This window comes from Symphalangus syndactylus, chromosome 22 (genome assembly GCF_028878055.3).
Source record: "Symphalangus syndactylus isolate Jambi chromosome 22, NHGRI_mSymSyn1-v2.1_pri, whole genome shotgun sequence".
NCBI classification, from domain to species: domain Eukaryota; kingdom Metazoa; phylum Chordata; class Mammalia; order Primates; family Hylobatidae; genus Symphalangus; species Symphalangus syndactylus.
Window position 1 is genome coordinate 10,463,503 of NC_072444.2, and position 20,927 is coordinate 10,484,429.

A 20,927-nucleotide genomic window follows, 5' to 3' on the forward strand; every position below is an offset into this window, starting at 1 on the left:
CACTTGTAAGTCCCCTTCTCACCTCTCCTCAGCTCAACTCTCCTCCTCCAACAAATCAAAATATTCATTTCCTATGAAGGGGTAGAACAGATAAAAAGCACTGGGCACAGACTTATCTCATTGAACTGTCACATCAACCCTGTAGACTGTTATTTCCTTTTTTTTTTTTTTTTTTTGAGACGGAGTCTTGCTCTGTCGCCCAGGCTGGAGTGCAGTGGCACAATCTCGGCTCACTGCAAGCTCCGCCTCCCGGGTTCACGCCATTCTCCTGCCTCAGCCTCTCCGAGTAGCTGGGACTACAGGCGCCCGCCACCACGCCCGGCTAATTTTTTGTATTTTTTAGTAGAGACGGGGTTTCACCGTGGTCTCGATCTCCTGACCTTGTGATCCGCCCACCTCGGCCTCCCAAAGTGCTGGGATTACAAGCGTGAGCCACCGCGCCCGGCCTGTTATTTCCTTTTTAAAAAATTAATTTGTTTACAAATCTGGGAGATTTTCCTTCGCTGCTTCCTTTTTTACAGATGAGCAAACGGGCTCAGACAGGTCAGGTGATTTGCCCAGGTCACACAATGCCCAAGAAGCAGATAAGGGAGACAAACTCAGGTATGCCTGCTCTCTAAGTTCATGTTCAGAACAATACCCCCACCACTACCATTCACATAAAGATAAATTCATCTAGAATTGGCCACTTAGCTCTAACAGAGGAAGAAGAACATGGAAGAGAAATGAGGTTTCAGGAATCACCAACAGATACTTAGATCATAAGGTTGTCTGTGACCCTAGGTGGTATATGGGACACACACATACCAACATGGCGTGGCCACAGCCCAGTCACTCTTGTGCTTGCTCTGTGGCTTGTCCTGCTCACCTTGACAGAGAAGATATTTGCAGTGTGTCCCGTGTGCATGGAGAGCAGCTTCTTGTGGTGCAGCGGGTCCCACACAATCGTGTGCTGGTCATCGGAACCAGAGGCCAGCAAGCTGAAAGCAGAGTGAGGGATTGTGATCTCTCCTCAAATTCCTAGGCTCCCTTTCCCCATCCCATGTTCTCAGTTTACAAGGAGTTAGGTTACAGAATTTGAAGAACAGTAAATGTCACAGAATTTAAGGTTGCCTTGTAAACAGCTGATTCTCTTCTATTTTGTCCTGAGAAATTTCCATTATTATTATTTTTTAAATGGAGTCTCGCTCTGTCCCCCAGGCTGGAGTGCAGTGGCACGATCTCGGCTCACTGCAAGCTCTGCTTCCCAGGTTCACGCCATTCTCCTGCCTCAGCCTCCTGAGTAGCTGGGACTACAGGCGCCCGCCACCACACTCGGATAATTTTTTGTTTTTGTAGAGACGGGGTTTCACCATGTTAGCCAAGATGGTCTCAATCTCCTGACCTCGTGATCCACCCGCCTCGGCCTCCCAAAGTGTTAGGATTACAGGCGTGAGCCACCACGCCCGGTCAATAAATTTCCATTATTCTTAAACACATTGGCTTATTAAAAAGACAGGGTTTTGGGCTGGGCGCGGTGGCTCATGCCTGTAATCCTAGCACTTTGGGAGGCTGAGGCGGGTGGATTGCCTGAGCTCAGGAGTTTGAGACCAGCCTGGCCAACACGGTGAAACCTCGTCTCTACTAAAAATACCAAAAATACAAAAAATTCGCCAGGCACGGTGGCGCGTGCCTGTAGTCCCAGTTACTTGCGAGGCTGATTAAGGAGAATTGCTTGAACCTGAAAGGCAGAGGTTGCAGTGAGCCAAGATCACGCCATTGCACTGCAGCCTGGGTGACAGAGCGAGACTCTGTCTCCAAAACAAAACAAAACAAAACAAAACAGGGTTTGGATGGTCATCCAACTTTCCATCAATCTGAGATTGTTTAATTGTGTTGAAAACTATGGGCTAAGCTGAAGAACAGCAGAGAGCAGCAGTCTCTTTTCATTTGGGTCCACTCAGGAGGAGCCTTCTTGTTCCATCCTCCTCACTTCCTTCCCCAGCACCCTTCAGGTGCTCTAGCTCATACTTACTCTCCTTTCTCATTCCACTCCAGACAGTTGACACATCCTGAGTGACCCTGCGGGAGCAAATGAAAAGAGACAGGAAGAGAGTTGGTTAGGGGTTCTCCTGGGGAACTCAACACCAAGAAGTGGAATTGAACAGGTAAACCAGTCTTTCCATTTTCAATATTTTCCAAGTGCATGTGAGTGGCCAGAGTGGACTTAAACTGACTAGCGTCTTAAAATATATAAAGTACTTTCATATTCATGATCTCACGTGATACTGGGCACTTCTGAGCCATAAAGGACAGGTTTCACTGATCCCATTTTGCAGAAAAGTAAACTGAAGTTCAGAGAGTAGAAAGCAGTGAAAGTGAGATGCAAACACATTTCTGCTTTTACCATTAGAAGGAGTATGTCAGCCAGGCACAGAGGCTCACACCTGTAATCCTAGCGCTTTGGGCAGATTGCTTGAGCTCAGGAGTTGGAATCAACCTGGGCAACATGGCGAAACCCCGTCTCTACAAAAAATACAAAAATTAGTTGGGTATGGTGGCATGTGCCTGTAGTCCAAGCTACTCCGGAGGCTGAGGTTGGGAGGATGACTTGAGCCTGGGAGGTGGAGGTTGGACTGAGCTGAGATCACACCGCTGCACTCCAGCCTGGGCAACAGAGCCAGACCGTGTCTCAAACAAAACAAAACAGAAACAGAAAAAGAGATATGTTTGAAACAGTACCTTCAAGGGACATCCTCTCAGTCACAGAAAATTTGTCAGGAAACATTCAATCCAAGGACAGCCAATTAACTAGAAGGCTAATCTTTTATTCACCCAGCATTTTTTTTTTTTTTTTTTTTTTGAGACAGAGTCAGGCTGGAGTGTAGTGGCACGATCTCGACTCACTGCAACCTCTGCCTCCCGGGTTCACGCCATTCTCCTGCCTCAGCCTCCTAAGTGGCTGAGACTACAGGTGCCCGCCAACACGCCTGGCTAATTTTTTGTATTTTTAGTAGAGACAGGGGTTTCTCCGTGTTAGCCAGGATGGTCTCGATCTCCTGACCTCGTGATCGGCCCGCCTCGGCCTCCCAAAGTGCTAGGATTACAGGCGTGAGCCACCGCGCCCAGCCTCACCCAGCATATTATTCATCAAGCACCTACTGCATGCCAGGTACTGTTCAGATGCTGGGGGTACAGGAGTATAAAAAACTCCTTGGATCTTCTGGAGCTTAATTCAAATAGGTAGAGCCTGGTGCAGTAAGGTAAATTAGGTCAGAGTCTTTATCTTGGGGATTTGAATTGAAAAGCATGAAGAGACTGAGGCAGTTAACAGCAGATGCTGAAACTGAAAGCATGCAGAGAGAAATCATGGCTGGGGCACAGGATCCATGAATACACAGAAGGACTGAAGGAGCAGAAACGGGTCTTACATAGGGTAGAAGAGAACAAGTCATGAGGCATTCCTACATACTGTGATTTCTGTTCCTTCACCCTCTCCTCATTCCCAACAGCACCTTGATTTACATTTGACTAACTCCCTGCCCCAGTTCAGACCATGTGTTTTAGACGCGTAAGTTCATTCTCCTTGCTACAGCGACGGGTTCTGGAACTCACGCCGAAACCAGATAGGACGCAGCATTCGCTTGGCCACAGGGATTGACTCAGAAATGAGCCTGTGACCCCAATCAGATGGAAGGGGGCAGAGTTGCTATGAGCTTCTGGAAAAGTCTTCTCTTCTTAGGAGACAGTCTATGGAAGAGATGCCTTTCTTTCTCTGGATGTGCCACCTGAAATTGCTGCACACATTTTGCCACCAAGAGGGAAGCCAGTCTGAGAGCAAAATCAATACACAGAGAAGAGCCTGGCCAAGGGAATCAGAGAAAAATGGAGCAAGAGTGACCAGAGTAACCAATCCAGTCATCTACCCTATTCCTGCACTTACAGCTAAGTGGGCCAGTTAGGCCAGTCAGTTCACTATTGTTTAAGGCAATTTGAGTTGGGCTGTTATTTGTAGGCCATAGCATTCTAACTAATCAACTCTAACTCATTCTTGGGTCTCGGTTGACAGGCATTTCCTTCGAGATGCCTTCCCTGTCATGTAGATTTGGCAGGAAGGCGTGCCCTTCCTATGGGATCCTACTGTCATACTGCATTACAGCTCTCTGTCAATGTGGTTGTTTTCTTCCACCAGACAGAGCCCTAAGAAAGCAGGTATGGATCATATTCATTGCATCTCCAAGGCTAGGGATGGTGCCTGGCACATACCTGTTGCCTAAGTAAACAAGTAACTGTAGTGAAACTAGTGGGAAAAGCTGAGAGATATGAACATACTTACTTTCCCAACTGTTTAGTCAGAAAATGCCCCCCACCACTCTTTATCAAACCTCAGTACGCACCACAGGATTTTTTTTTTTTTTTTAAAGAGACAGGGTCTCACTATGTTGCCCAAGCTGGCCTTGAACTCCTGGCCGCAAGCCACTGCTCCCACCTCAGCCTCCCAAGTAGCTGGAACTACAGGTGTTCACCACCGTGCCTGGCCTTCTTCCCTCTTTACTCCTTGTCCTGTAAAGAATCTCATCTGAGGTGAAACTCATTTCTTCCCAGGCTCTCTACTTATATACATTACTGCTTTGTTCAAGCCTGCCAGATCATTTGCTGACCTAAGGTCTTTTACCTTCCCATGGCATGTGGATCAAACCTCATGCATGACTCTGGTGTCTCTGGGTCAGAATCATCTCTGCCCTTAGTGCTCTCATTTTTCCAACAAGCTGTAAATTACTTGTGCTGGGGTGGGGGTGGGGTGGAGTGGGGCAAGAGGTGATGTCGCAGCTTCAGTTTGGAATCTCCCGCAACACCAAGGACCTTGAATGACCATCACTTACTGAGGGCTTACAAAAAGCAAGGCACAGTGTCTAACTGAGCACTTGTGGTAGGCAAAATATGGCCTCCTACAGATGTCCATGTCCTAATCCTCTGAAACCTATGAATATGTTATTTTAGGTGGCAAAAGGGACTTTGCAGATGTGCTTAAGGTTAAGGACCCTGAGATGGGAAGATTAGCCTGGATTATCCAGGTAGACCCAATCTAATCACATGGATCCCTAAAATTGGAGTACCTTTCCTGGCTGCAGAGAACTGGAGAGATGGAGGTATGAAAGAAACTGGACCTGCTGTTGCTGGCTTTGAAGATGGAGGAAGGAGGCAGGGAGCCAAGAAATACAGCAGCCTCTAGAAGCTCAGAGTAGCAAGGAAATAGATTCTACTCTACAGCCTTCAGAAGGAACATAGCTCTGCCAACATCTTGATTTTAGCCTGGTCAGACCTGCATTAGACTTTTTAATCTACAGAACTGTAAGATAATAAATTTGTGTTGTGTTAAGCCACTAAGTTTCTGGTAATACAATATGGCAGCAACAGCACTCTGCATCCATAACCCTGTTTTAAGAGACAGGTATTGCCGGGCGCGGTGGCTCATGCCTATAATCCCAGCACTTGGGGAAGCCAAGGTGGGTTGATCACCTGAGATCAGGAGTTCGAGACCAGCCTGACCAACATGGTGAAACCCCATCTCTACTAAAAATACAAAAAATTATCTGGGCGTGGTGGTGCACCCCTGTAATCCCAGCTACTTGGGAGGCTACAGCAGGAGAATCACTTGAACCCGGGAGGCAGAGGTTGCAGTGAGCTGAGATCACGCCACTGCACTCTAGCCTGGCGACAGAGCAAGACTCCATCCCAAAAAAAAAAAAAAAAAATTAATGAAGGGTTTAACATGTTAGGACATACATTGGGAACCTACTTAACAAGGAACAGAGTGTTTAAGAGAAGTTATTTTGGCCTTGATAAGTAAGGCTGGTTTGCTTACAGGTACAATAAATAATCGTATTGAAGAATACAATGAAAGAAACTGAGCTTATGGCATATCATATCAGAGTTAAACAGTGGGTAAACAAGAAAAAAAGAAGAGAAGAAAAGGAATTGAGAGGTGGTACTTTTAATAAATTGAGAGTAGGGACTGTTTAGAGATGGAAACATTTCTGTTTAGGGTGAGTTTTGCACACCAGGGAACTAGAGGAGACAGGAAGTATACAGGGAAAGAATCTGCAATGAGAGCTCCAAATCTCACTTGAGTTCCAAATTACAATCTAACCCTCAGTTCCTACTTAACTTTATTAAATACTGATTATAATTGCTATTCATTGTAAGTACCAGGCCAGGCACGGTGGCTCATGCCTGTGATCCCAGCACATTGAAAGGCCAAGGCAGGACGATTACTTGAGCCCAGGAGTTTGAGACCAGCCAGGGCAACATAACGAGACCTTGTCTCTACAAATAAAAAAATCAGCTGGACGTGGTGACATGCGCCTGTGGTCCCAGCTACTCAGGAGGCTGGGGTGGGATAATTACTTGAGCCCAGGAGGTTGAGGCTGCAGTGAACCTTGATTGTACCACTGCACTCCAGCCTGGGTGTCAGAGGCAGACCCCATCCTCCCCCAAAAAAGAAAAAGTCCCTAGAGTTTGCCAGGTAGCATTGTGTTAGGGGGGAAAAGGAGGCAGGGAGAAGTATTTTATCACTGACATTGCTTAGAATTGTAAGTGCATAATGATAATAAGAGCAGATGGACTTTTAGTTGGTTTTATTACCACCTTTAAATTCCTTACAGACTATGTACCTCCTTAGAGCCTATACTACTGTACCCTCCTTGCTACTACAAAGTAGAATACCAGATATTTACATACGTTATGTCATTATCACTCCCTTTTAAAAGGTAAGACCCATCTCAGAGATATTAAATAACTTACCCAAGATCATACATATTTTAAATGCCGAAACCTTGATGAGAACCCAGGTCAATTTGGCTCAAACGCCACCCTTACTCCCACCTGTATTAACAGAATATCTTGGCCAAGCACAGTGGCTCATGCCTGTAATCCCAGCATTTTGGGAGGCCAAGGCGGGAGGATCATGAGGTCAAGAGATCGAGACCATCCTGGTCAACATGGTGAAACCTGTCTCTACTAAAAATACAAAAATTAGCTGGGCGTGGTGGCGTGCACCTGTAGTCCCAGCTACTCGGGAGGCTGAGGCAGGAGAATTACTTGAACCCGGGAGGCGGAGGTTGTGGTGAGCCGAGATGGCGTCACTGCACTCCAGCCTGGTGACAGAGTGAGACTCCATCTCAAGAAAAAAAATAAAAAAATAAAGAGGATATCTCATGTCACTACCATTTCCTTACAGAACTGCTTTGACAATTTGTTATAGCTAAGTTTATATCTATCTGATGCCTCAGGAATTCCATCCTATGATGCAGCAATTCCACCCTACGTATTTACTCCAGTGAAATGTATTTGTCCATACAGAGTGATATGAGAACATTCATTGCTGCTTTATTTTTAAAAGCCCTAAACTGAAAATAACCCAAATAGTCATTAAAAGGAGAATGAGGTTAGGAGTTCCAGACCAGCCTGGCCAACGTGGTGAAACCCCGTCTCTACTAAAAATACAAAAATTAGCTGGGTGTAGTGGTGTGCACCTGTAATCCCAGTTACTCAGGAGGCTAAGGCAGGAGAATTGTTTGAACTGGGGAGGCGAAGGTTGCAGTGATTGTGGTGAACTGAGTTTGTGCCATTGTACTTGAGCCTGGGAGACAAGAGCGAAACTGTCTCAAAACAAAACAAAACAAACAAACAAAAAAACTCCCCCAAAAAAAACAAAACCAAAAAACAAATGGCTATAGAATATTCATCCAAAGATTAAGCCATATTTATTCACTCCTCCCTTAGTGTTGTACATTTAGGTCAGTTCTGATTTGGTGAGTCAATGTATCTTAAAAGTCCAATGAGAAAAGAACATTTACAGTGACTAGGCAGCCCAGACTAGGCCCAATGCCATAATTTTTGGCATTTGACCGAAATATTTAAAATATGTATTATAACTCATGCTGCTCAGGAAGCTCTGATGAGTAGTCATGCTGTGGGAAAGTGTTTTAAAATGGGAAACATTATTAATAAATACAATTTGGTAGACAGCAATCAATAAAAATGTGGGGTCCACAGAGAAAAATAATAAGTCATATAGGCAATAAATAGGCAACTCATTCATTCAATACTCATTATTTATAAGGTAATGAGAGAAAAGGGAATAAACAGTAGGATGACACAGGTCCATGTTTATAGCAACAAGAGACAAAGTTTTATCATAATAGAAAAAAGAGGCCAAGTGCAGTGGCTCACACCTGTAATCCCAGCACTTCGGGAGGCCAGCATGGGCAGATGATTTGAGGTCAGGAGTTCAAAACCAGCCTGGCCAACATGGTGAAACCCCGTCTCTACTAAAAATACAAAAATTAACCAGGTGTGGTGGCGCATGCCTGTAGTCCCAGCTACTTGGGAGGCTAAGGCAGGAGAATGGCTTGAACCCAGGAGGCAGAGGTTGCAGTGAGCTGAGATTGCACCATTGCACTCTACCCTGGGCAATAGAATGGGACTCCATCACAAAAAAAAAGAAAAAAGAAAAAAAGGCAGCTGGGTGCGGTGGCTCATGCCTGTAATCCTAGCACTTTGGGAGACCGAGGCAGGCAGATCACTTGAGGTCAAGAGTTCAAGACCTGCCTGGGCAACATGATAAAACCCCATCTCTACTAAAAATACAGGCCGGGCCTGGTGGCTCATGCCTGTAATCCCAGCACTTTGGGAGGCCGAGGTGGGCGGATCACCTGAGGTCAGGAGTTACAGACCAGCCTGGCTAATATGGTGAAATCCCATCTCTACTAAAAATACAAAAATTAGCCAGGCATGATGGTGCACAACTATAATCCCAGCTAATCGGGAGGCTGAGGCAGGGAAAAAAGGTTGAACCTGGGAGGCGGAGGTTGCAGTGAGCCGAGATAGCACCACTGCACTCTAGCCTGGGCGACAGAACGAGACCCTGTCTCAAAAAAAAAAAAATTAGCCAGGTATGGTGGCTCACACCTATGGATCCAGCTACTCAGGACGCTGAGGCAGGAGAATCACTTGAACCTGGGAGAAGGAGGCTGCGCTGAGCCGAGATTGCGCCCCTGCACTCCAGCCTGGGTGAGAGACAGAGAGACTCTGTCTCCAAAAAAAAAAAAATTAATAAAAATAAGAAAAAGAAAAAGGAGAGAGATACCAAAGAAACCCAGAAGAAAATAGGAATGTCAGGCTTTAGGAACAGGCTTAAAGGATGTTTGAGAACATTTTCTGACTTTCAGGCAAAGCCTGTGATCCAGTTTGTGTAGCTACACGTAAGGACCCTCTCTTAACTACAACCCAGTGAGATTCATCATATACACATTTAACATACCTGCTGACTTCAGGCCTAAACCCTTGTGTAATGAGGCTCAACTTAAAGCGTCAATGTCAAAGAGCATGAAAGTTACGGATATTTAATGAACCCTCCACAAAAAATGCCAACTAGGAAAGACAGGAAGCAGACAGCCAAGTGCTTCTAACTTCTTAAAAAACAGCATGAATGCGTCTGAACAAGCAAGATTTCGATTAAAATCCAGCAAAATTAACGGAACACTTACTAAATGCCAGGGTAGATGCTAAGCTTTCACTTTTGTCAATTTATTTAAGCTTCACAATACACATACTTATTACCATGTATTAAGGTTATGTAGGTGCAATATTTTAACAGAATGGAGTAAGTTGTGACAGCAAATAAAACTTTAAAAAATTCCTCACTCACTCTCCATTGACTTAATGATATGTTGTCTTAAAATCAGAATGATTTGAATATCCAGACATTTCCATAAAATCTTTTCTTTTGTTCCTTCTTTAATCTAGCTCAATGTTTTCTCAAATTTTAGTGTGCCTAAGAATTACTTATATGGAATAGTAATAATTAAAAGAATAGGTAAACTTAGCTTACTACGTGTCAAGCCCTGTCCTAAGTACTTCACATAATTATCCTTGAAAATCCATTAAGTTGTCTATAAAATACAACAAATATTGTTTTATGTGTACAAGCTGTATTTCCTTGAGCAAGTTCTTTAACCTCTCTGTGTCTTAGGCTCTACATCAGTAAAAAAGATAATAATTGTAGATAGCCTCATAGGGTTGTTGGGGGAAACAAACAGTATTTGTAAAGCACTTTGAGTGGTTACTTTGATAGCTGAGTGGCAGAATCAGAAATAAAATTCAAATATGTCTTTTCCATTGCACCAAGAGAGTTCAAGACTTACAGCACAGGCTGGGCATGGTGGCTCACAAGTAATCTCAGCACTTTGGGAGGCTAGACAGGAGGATTGCTTGAGCCCAGGAGTTGGAGACTAGTCTGGGCAACATAGTGAGATGCTAGCTCTACAAAAATTTAAAAAATTAGCCAGGTGTGGTGGCGTGCACCTGTAGTCCCAGCTACTGGGGAGGCTAAGGTGGGAGGATCACTTGAATCTGGGAGGTGGAGGCTACAGTGAGCCATGATCACGTCACTGCACTCCAGCCTGGGCATCAGAGCAAGGCTCTGTCTCATAAAAACAAAAACAAAAAACTCCCAACAAACAAAAATGTAAGCACAGCCCAGTGTGAACTATATTGGAGAAAGAAAAATCCTCCTAAAAGTCATGAAAAGAAGCGATTATATTTCTGGTCAGGCTCCAGCGATCCTCCCACCTCAGCCTCCTGAGTAGCTGGGACTAGAGATGTGTGCCACCACACCTGGTTAATTTTTGTATTTTTTGTAGAGATGGGGTTTTGCCATGTTGACCAGGCTGGCTGGTTTCGAACTCCTGGGCTCAATGATCTGCCTGCCTCACCCTCTCAAAGTGCTGGGATTATAGGCGTGAGCCACTATGTCCGGCCTTAATTCAATCTTTTAACAATTATTCAAGCACCTATTATATACTAGGCATTCTTACACATGCAAAGGTTGTTGTGGCAAATAAGAGAACTCTAGTAGGGTAAGAGAGAAAATAAACAAACATATAAATTAGTAAGATGAATTCAGATGGTGCTAAGTGTGATGAAAATATGTTATTTATTTTTATTTTTTGAGACAGTGTATTACTGTGTCACCCAGGCTGGAGTGCAGTGGCGCAATCTCAGCTCATTGCAACGTCTGCCTCCCAGGTTCAAGTAATTCTCTGCTTCAGTCTCTCAAGTAGCTGGGGTTACAGGCGCGCATCACCGCGCCTGGCTAATTTTTCTATTTTTAGTAGAGACGGAGTTTTGCCATGTTGGCCAGGCTGGTCTCGAACTCCTGACCTCAGGTGACTCACCCACCTTGGCCTCCCAAAGTGCTGGGATTACAGGCATGAGCCACCGTGCTTGGCCTGGATATACTTTAGTGGTCAGGGAAAGCTACTCTGAGGAATTAATATTTGAGGTGAAATCTGAATGCTGAGAAGTAGCAAGTTACACAAAGATGTGAAGGAAAATCATTTCAGGCATATGGAAGAACGAGTATAAAAATAACAGGCCTGATAATGCCAAAGAAACAGAATGAAAGCCAATGTGGTTAGAGCATAGTGATGAAGGGGACAGAGTAAGATGAGCAAGATGGGCTCAGGGAGGTGAGCAGAGGCCAGATCCTAAGGGTGTTTTACAGGTCATGGCAAGAAGCTTCATGGGGCCAGGAATTGTGTTGGTCTTATTCACTGCTATATTCTTTTCCCAGTGTCTAGAACATTTCTGTCATATAGTAGACATTCAATATTTGCTTGAAAATACGACTGAATTAATGAATAGTTCCTAGTTCTGCCCTCTGGCACTTCAAAGCATGAGTTCACTCCATCATCTAAAGCAGAGGTCAGCAATCTTTTCTGTAAAGGCTCAGATAGTAAATATTTTAGGTCTTGCAGGCCATATGGTCTATATCACTACTACTCAATTCTACCATTGAATCACTAGAGCAAACATAAGCAATACATAAGTGAGTATGCTGTGTTCCAACAAAAACTTTACTTATAAAAACAGGTGGCAATAAATTTGAATTTAAAGCTCATCTGGGCCAGGTGTGGTGGCTCACGCCTGTAATCCCAGCACTCTGGGAGGCTGAGGTGGGCTGATCATTTGAGGTCAGGGGTTTGAGACCAGCCTGGCCAACATGGTGAAACCCTGTCTCTACTAAAACACAAAAAAAATTAGCCGGGTGTCATCATGCATGCCTGTAATCCCAGCTACACAGGAGGCTGAGGCAGGAGAATCGCTTGAAACCAGGAGGCGGAGGTTGCGGTGAGCCGAGATCGTGCCACTGCACTCCAGCCTGGGTGACAGTGTGAGACTCTGCCTCAAAAAAATTTTTTCAAATTAAAATAAAATAAAGCTCATATGGAAATATCAGAGACCCAGAATAGACAAAACAATCTTGAAAAATGAACAAAGTTGAAAGACTCATACTTCCCGATTTTATAACTTACTACAATGCTACAGTAATCAAAACAGTGTGGTATTGACATAAGAACAGACATTTAGATCAATGGACTAGAGTTGAGAGTTCATAAATACATCCTTAAATTTATAGTCAATTGATTTCTGATAAGAGTATCAAGATAGGCTGGGAACAGGGGCTGGCACCTATAATCCCAGCTATTTGGGAGACTAAGACAGGAGGATCACTTGAGACTAAGAGTTTGAGACCAGCCTGTGCAACACAGCCAGACTCCGTCTCCTAAAAAAAAAAAAAAGAGTGTCAAGCAATTAAGTAGAAGGAAAGAATAGTCTTTTCAGTACATGGTGCCGGGACAAGTGGATGTCCACATGTAAGAGAATGAAGTCAGATCCCTACCTCACATTATACATAAAAATTAATTCAAATGGATCAAAGACCTACATATAAAATCTAAAACTATAAAACTCTTAGAAGAAAACACAGGTGTATACATTCATGACCTTGGATTAGGCAATGTTTTTTAAGACACAACACCAAAAGCACCAGCAACAAAAGAAAAAAAGTTTAGTTGGGCATGATGGTGTGTGCCTGCAGTCCCACTACTCAAGAGGCTGAGATGGGAGGATTGCTTGAGCCTGGGACGTTAAGGCTGCAGCAAGCCATGACTGTGCCACTGCACTCCAGTGAGGGTTACAGAGAGAGATCCCATATCCATTAAAAAAAATATAAAACATAAATTGAATTTCATTAAAATTAAAACTTTTATGCAAAGTCACCATTAAAAAATGAAAAGACAACACACAAAGGAAAAGAAACAAAATTTCAAATCATACATATCTTATAACTCAACAACAAAAAAGGGGAACTCAACTAAAAAATGAGTGAAGGATCTGAATAGACATTTCTCCAAAGAAAATACACAAATATGACAACAAGCACATGAAAACATGCTCAACATCATTAGTCATTAGGGAAATGAAAATCAAAACCACAATGAGATACCACTTCACACCCACCAGGAGGGCTATAATAAAAAAAAAATTTTTTTTTTTTTTTTTTGAGACGAAATCTCGCTCTGTCACCCAGGCTGGAGCGCAGTGGCACAATCTTGGCTCACTGCAACCTCCGCCTCCTGGGTTCAAGCAATTCTCCTGCCTCAGCCTCCCGAGTAGCTGGGACTACAGGTGTGTGCCACCACGCTCGGCTAACGTTTTGTATTTTCAGTAGAGACGGGGTTTCACTGTGTTAGCCAGCATGGTCTCAATCTCCTGACCTCGTGATCTGCCTGCTTCAGCCTCCCAAAGTGCTGGGATTATAGGCATGAGCCACCACGCCTGGCCTATAATAAAAAATATTGATAATAAGAAGTGTTGGCAAGGATGCAGACAAGTTAGAACTCTCACATATTTCTGTTGGGAATGTAAAATGGTGGTACCACTTTGGAAAAACAGTTTGGCAGTTCCTCAAAAAAGTTAAACACGGCCGGGCACGGTGGCTCATGCCTGTAATCCCAGCACTTTGGGAGGCCGAGGCGGGCGGATCACGAGGTCAGGAGATCGAGACCATCCTGGCTAAATGGTGAAACCCCGTCTCTACTAAAAATACAAAAAATTAGCCGGGCATGGTGGCGGGTGCCTGTAGTCTCAGCTACTCGGGAGGCTGAGGCAGGAGAATGGCGTGAACCCGGGAGGCGGAGCTTGCAGTGAGCCGAGATCACGCCACTGCACTCCAGCCTGGGTGACACAGCGAGACTCCATCTCAAAAAAAAAAAAAAAAAAAAAAAGTTAAACACTGAGTTATCATATGACCCAGCAATTCCAGCCTTGGGTATATACCAAGAAAAGTGAAGAAAACATGCCCACACAAAAACTTATACACGAGCTGGGCACGGTGGCTCACGCTTGTAATCCCAGCACTTTGGGAGGCCGAGGCGGGCGGATCACGAGGTCAGGAGATCGAGACCACAGTGAAACCCCGTCTCTACTAAAAATACAAAAAATTAGCCGGGCATGGTGGCGGGCGCCTGTAGTCCCAGCTTCTCGGGAGGCTGAGGCAGGAGAATGGCGTGAACCCGGGAGGCGGAGCTTGCAGTGAGCCGAGATTGTGCCACTGCACTCCAGCCTGGGTGACAGAGCGAGACTCCGTCTCAAAAAAAAAAAACAAAACTTGTACACGAATGTTCATAGCAGCATTATTTATAATAGCCAAAAAATAGAAACAACCACATGTTCCACCAACTGATGAATGGATAGACAGAATGTGGTATATCCAAATGATGGAATGCTATTTGGCCACAAAAAAGAAAAGTGCAGATTCATGCTATAACATAGATGAATCTTAAAAGCGTTATGCTAAAAAGCCACACACTTTGTAATTTCATTTACGTGAAATGTTCAGAATAGGAAAATCCATTGCAACAGAAAATAGATTAGTGGTTTCTGGGGTAGGGCCAGTATGGGAGAAGGAAGTGACTGCTAAGATGGGTAAGAGGTTCCTTTTTGGGGTGATGAAAATGTCCTGGAATTAGATAGCAGGGATGGTTGCAAAACTTTGTGAATATAGTTTGTGAATAGTCAAAACCACTCAATTAAATAAAATAACAAACAAGCAAACAGGCAACATTCTGGATTTGGCCCACTGGCCACAAATTGCTGGTCTGTGATTTAAAGGACAGTCCTCACGAAAGGAAGTCTCTCACAAAGTCAGATCCCTGCTCCATCTTTTTCTTTATTTTTTTATTTTTATTTTTGAGACAGAGTCTCACTCCGTCGCCCAGGTTAGAGTGCAGTGGTGCAATCTCGGCTCACTGCAACCTCCGCCTCCTGGGTTCAAGCAATTCTCCTGCCTCAGGCTCCTGAGTAGCTGGGATTACAGGTGCCTGCCATCATGCTCGGCTAATTTTTTGTATTTTTAGTAGAGATGGGGTTTCACCATGTTGGCCAGGCTGGCATCTTTTTCTTTAAACATGACTGTTTAATGAACTTGGTATCTAGTTTACTTCTCTAAAATGGTATTATCTTAAAAAGCTCTGACAAGTCTTTGTTAGAATAAGGTTACACTATGCCCATGGAACTGCTCTGGTCTACCAAAGCTATTCACAAAGGAAATCAATCTAGTTTCATATGACTTGTTCCCATAAATTCGTAATTTGAATTTATGCTAAAATGATATAAGAAACAAAATGGAAAAAGCAAGCAGGCCAGATTGTAAAGGTGAAATAGATACATAATGTTTGCAATTGTTTAAGGATAATATGAAGAAAACTAATAAGGCAAGAGAATAAATCCACCAAGCCAGGAACTATCTATTAAGGCATTTTTAAAACAGACACATGGTTGAGGTGGAAAGGATATGAACTCTGGAGCCAGATAAGCCTGATATAAATCTTTTAAATCTTATTTCTACCACTCATCTGACCTTAGAAATGCCGAGTTTTACTCTGATTTGTAAAGTGAGATTCCTTTCTTCTTCTACCATGTGTCTAATACTGTGCCAAGAAATCCCACAAGTGAATGAAATAGCAGGAATCAAAGTGTGATCACAACTTCCAAGGTGATCTTGGAAGATCCCTGGTAATACATACAAAATGAAAGCAAGCAACTCCCCAAAAAAGTGAGGACTGCAGGCCATGGCTGGAATCCCAGGATATTTGGTTCTTGTCCAGTTGTGACAATAAAACTCACGAGATGAGCTGGCACATGTAACTGAAGAGGGATGTGGAATGCTCAGCAAAAATGTCCCAGGAAAGTGGAAAACTGATTGGGTCTTATATACTAGAACGGCTTAAATTAATCCTCATTAATTTAAATTTAAATTGTTTAACCTCAACCTCCCTTCTGGCTCTCTTACTTGGTTGCTGCCACTACAACAGTTCTTTGTATTTTCTTTTACTTTTAAAAAATGTTCTATGGAGATGGGGCCTTGCTGTGTTGCCCAGGCTGGTCTCAAACTCCTGGCCTCAAATGATTCTCCTGACTGCCAAAGTGCTGGGATTATAGGCATGAGCCACTGTGCTCCAGCCAGTTCTTTGTATTTTCTTTTCTTTTTTCTTTCTCTCTCTTTTTTTTAGACAGTGTCTCCTTCCGTTGCCCAGGCTGGAGTAAGTGGTATGATCACGGCTCACTGCAGCCTCAACCTCCTAGGCTCAAGCAATCCTCCCATGTTAGACTCCCTAGTAGCTGGGACTACAGGCACACACCACCACACCTGGTTAATTGTTGTATTTTTTTGTAGAGATGAGGTCTTGTTATGTTGCCCAGGCTGGTCACAACTCTGGGCCCAAGTGATCCTCCCACCTCAGCCTCCAAAGTGATAGGATTACAGGTGTGAGCCACTATGCTCAGCCCTTTGTATTTTCCTAATGAACAATTTAAACTTTCTATTTTGAAACAATTTCAAACATAAAAGGTTTGAAAGAATAGTATAAGAATGCCCATATATATGTTTTACCTAATTGATAAATTAAATAATCTTTTTCCCTCTCCCTCCCTCTCCTCTTTCTCTCTCTGTACACACGCGTGCATGCACACACACACACACACACGTGTAAAGTACTTTTTTTTCTGAACCATTTGAGAAATCAGTTGTAGACTTCAGGATCCCTTACACTTAACTACTTCCGGGTATAATTCTTAAGAACATTGGTCATTCTTTTATTTAACCAGTGCATATTTATCAAAATCAGAAAATTTAACACTGATATAATACTGTTGTCTATCATATAGTCCATATTCAAATTTCACTAACTGTCCAATAATGTCCATTTTATTTTCCTCATTCAGAATCCAATCCAGGATCACACACTGCATTTGGTTTATGTTTTCTTAATGTCATTAAGAAAATTAGTCACTGGCCGGGCACGGTGGCTCATGCCTGTAATCCCAACACTTTGGGAGGCTGAGGCAGGCAGATCATGAGGTCAGGAGATCAAGACCATCCTGGCTAACATGGTGAAACCTCGTCTCTACTAAAAATACAAAAAATTAGCCGGGCGTGGTGGCGGGCGCCTGTAGTCCCAACTACTCGGTAGGCTGAGGCAGGAGAATGGCGTGAACCTGGGAGGCAGAGGTTGCAGTGAGCCGAGATCGCGCCACTGCACTCCAGCCTGGCCGACAGAGCAAGACTCCATCTCAAAAAAAAAAAAAGAAAAAAGAAAAAAGAAAAAGAAAATTAGTCATTTTCTCTGTTTCTTTTAATCTGAGGCAGTTCCTCAGCCCTTTTTTGTTTCCTATGACACTGAAATTTTTGAAGATTGTATCAACTTTTGCCCTGTCCCAGGACTAGAATTAGTTATTGCTCCAAAGATTCCTGCTACCGTTTAATACAGAACGGTATTTAGAAACTAGTAACCCATAATTACTATGGTATCACTGCTTCTAAATTACCTTTGCGTGGACACAGCTGGAAATAATAGATAAACACAAATTTCTATATATGTAGTTTATTTTTATTTTTTTTAGAGACAAGGTCTCACTCTGTTGCCCAGGCTGGTGTGTAATGGCACAATCATAGCTCACTGCAGCCTTGACCTCCCGGGCTCAAGAGATTCCCCTGCCTCAACCTCCTGAGTAGCTAGAAGTATAGACATGTGTAACCATGCCCGGCTATTTTTTATTTGTGGAGATAGGGATCTCACTATGTTACCCAGGCTGGTCTCCAACTCCTGGCTTCAAGCTATACGTGTTTTTAAAATAATGAGTTTATATTGAAACAGGCTAATTCCAATCCAGTGCCTCAAAGTTCTTCCTTGTCTTTCTCTATTCCGTATTTGAATTTCCCTTCTACAGTGAGAACTCTGGCTCCCAACAACACTGACTTCTTTATTCAATTCTGTAACATACACAAAGTAGTTATAGAATTGCTACAGTGATACTACTACAAATGACAAATCTACTAAGTAGAGCTCAAGATTTCTTTGAAGTTCATTTTATCTTTACACTGAAAATATATACAAAGTATCATGTTAAAAAATTGGCTGGGCACGGTGGCTCACGCCTCATCCCAGCACTGTGGGAGTACTTGGGAGGCCAAGGAGGGATCACTTGAGCCCAGGAGTTTGAGACCAGCCTGGGAAACACAGCAAAACCTTGTCTCCACTAAAAAAATTTTTTTTCTTTCTTTTAAGACAGAGTTTCACTCTTGTTGCCCAGGCTGGAGTGCAATGGTGCGATCTCAGCTCACCATAACCTCTGCCTGCCGGGTTCAAGCGATTCTCCTGCCTCAGCCTCCCGAGCAGCTGGGATTACAGGCGTGCACCACCTCGCACGGCTAATTTTTGTATTTTTAGTAGAGACGGGGTTTCACCATGTTGGTCAGGCTGGTCTCGAACTCCTGGCCTCAGGTGATCCGCCTGCCTCGGCCTCCCAAAGTGCTGGGATTACAGGCGTGAGCCACTGTGCCTGGCCTATTTTTTATTTAAAAAAAAAAAATTTTAGGCGGGGCACAGTGGCTCACGCCTGTAATCCCAGCACTTTGGGAGGCCGAGGCGGGCGGATCACCTGAGGCCGGGAGTTCGAGACCAGCCTGACCAACATAGAGAAACCCCATCTCTACTAAAAATACAAAAATCACTGGGCATGGTAGCACACGCCTGTAATCCCAGCTGCTCGGGAGGCTGAGGCAGGAGAATCGCTTGAACCCAGGAGGCGGAGGTTGTGGCGAGACGAGATCGTGCCATTGCACTCCAGCCTGGGCAACAGGGTGAGACTCCATCTCAAATAACATAACATAACATAACATAACATAACATAACATAACATAACATAACTAACATAACATAACAACATAAAATACAAAAAGTAAATTACATGAGTTAGTTGGCATCCCACTTCCCAACTTTGTTGATTTAATTTTACTTTTTGAAAACATAAAGTCTCAACATGGTTCTAAAAGTAAACAGGCATGGTGGCTCGCACCTGTAATCCCAACATCTTGGGAGGCTGTCGCAGGCAGGTCACTTGAGGCCAGGAATTTGAGACCAGCCTAGCAAACATGGTGAAACCTTGTCTCTACTCAAAATACAAAAATTAGCCGGGCATGGTGGCAGATGCCTGTCATCCCAGCTACTCAGGAGGTTGAAGCACATGAATTGCTTGAACCCAAGAGGCGGAGGTTGCAGTGAGCCAAGATCACGTCACTGCACTCCAGCCTGGGCAATAGAGACAGGCTCTGTCTCAAAATAAAAATAAAATAAATAAAAGTAAAAACTACAAAAAGGTCCACAGAAGATTTACTCACCTTTCTCTACCCTTCTACCTTATACCTCCCACCCGCTGGAGTGACCAATTGCATTAGTTTCTCCTTATCCATCCTGTGCTTGCTTCTATTTACAAAAACCATGCAGGTGCATATATCAGTTCTTATTCTCCCTGTTACACCAAAATTGGCAAAAATTATATTAAAATGGCCCTCAAGCATGTGGAATATATATTAAACTTCATTCATAAGAGAAATGTAACTTAAAACTATACTGAGACACTTTTCACTAGTTAGAATGATAAAAAAAAAATTCAAAAGCTCAACCACATAGTCTACTGATGAGTTATGGAGAAACAGGCACATTCATGCATTGCTAGTGGAAAGACAAAATGGTGCAACTCCCAGGGTGAAGAATTTGGCAACATCTGTTTTGTTTGTTTGTTTATTTTTGAGATAGGATCTTACTCTGTTGCCTAGGCTGTTTTATTATTTTAATTTTTAATTTTTTGAGGGAGAGTCGCTCTGTTGCCCAGGCTGGAGTGCAGTGGCACAATCTTGGCTCACTGCAACCTCCATGTCCTCCCAGGCTCAAGCGATTGTTGTGCCTCAGGCTCCCAAGTAGCTGGGACCACAGGGGTGTGTCACCACCCCTGGCTAATTTTTGTATTTTTAGTAGAGACGGGGTTTCACCGTGTTAGCCAGGCTGGTCTCCAACTCCTGAGCTCAAGTAATCCGCCTGCCTTGGCCCCCCAAAGTGCTGGGATTATAGCACTTGCCCTAATTATACCTCTTAAATGTCTCTCAAATCCACTGACTTCTCTCCATCCAAATTACTGTTATTTTAGTTCAGGTAACCCATCACCTCTTCCTGAATCACTGTCATAACCTCTTAACTGCTTCTGCCTGTCTCCAGTTTAAACTCCTGCAATCTATTCTTCATTTTGAAGCCAACATTAATTTTTTAAAAAGCATAACTCTGCCCAGGCATGGTGGCTCATGTCTGTAATCCCAGCACTTTGAGAGGCCAAGGTGGGTGGACTACATGAGCCTAGGGGTTCAAAACCAGCCTGGGCAACACGGTAAAACCCTGTTTCTAACTAGCTGGGCATAGTGGTGCATGTCTGTAGTCCCAGCTACTCAGGAGGCTGAGGTAGGAGGATCACCCAAAGCCTAGAAGGTCAAGGCTATCGTGAGCCATGATCGCATCCCTGCACTCCAGCCTGGGTGACAGAGCAAGACCCTGTCTCAAAAACAACAACAACAACGACAACAAAAAAGGCCGGGCGCGGTGGCTCATGCCTGTAATCCCACCACTTTGGGAAGCTGAGGCGGGCGGATCACAAGGTCAGGCGTTCGAGACCAGCCTGGCCAATATGGTGAAACGTCGTCTCTACTAAAA

The 20,927-nt window shown here is 43.8% G+C and overlaps 1 protein-coding gene across 4 annotated transcripts in view; it reads right to left on the minus strand.

Annotated features, from left to right (window-relative positions):
* WDTC1 (WD and tetratricopeptide repeats 1) overlaps positions 1 to 20,927 on the minus strand; it is a 78,903-nt gene that overhangs the window by 22,143 nt on the left and 35,833 nt on the right. For all 4 annotated transcript variants that reach the window (XM_063631435.1, XM_063631436.1, XM_055261444.2 and 1 more), the window contains exons 4-5: positions 2,015 to 2,061; positions 869 to 980 (exon numbers count right to left, since the gene is read on the minus strand). In XM_063631435.1, the coding sequence (XP_063487505.1) occupies positions 869 to 980; positions 2,015 to 2,061 (159 nt within the window). The remainder of the gene's footprint in view (positions 1 to 868; positions 981 to 2,014; positions 2,062 to 20,927) is intronic.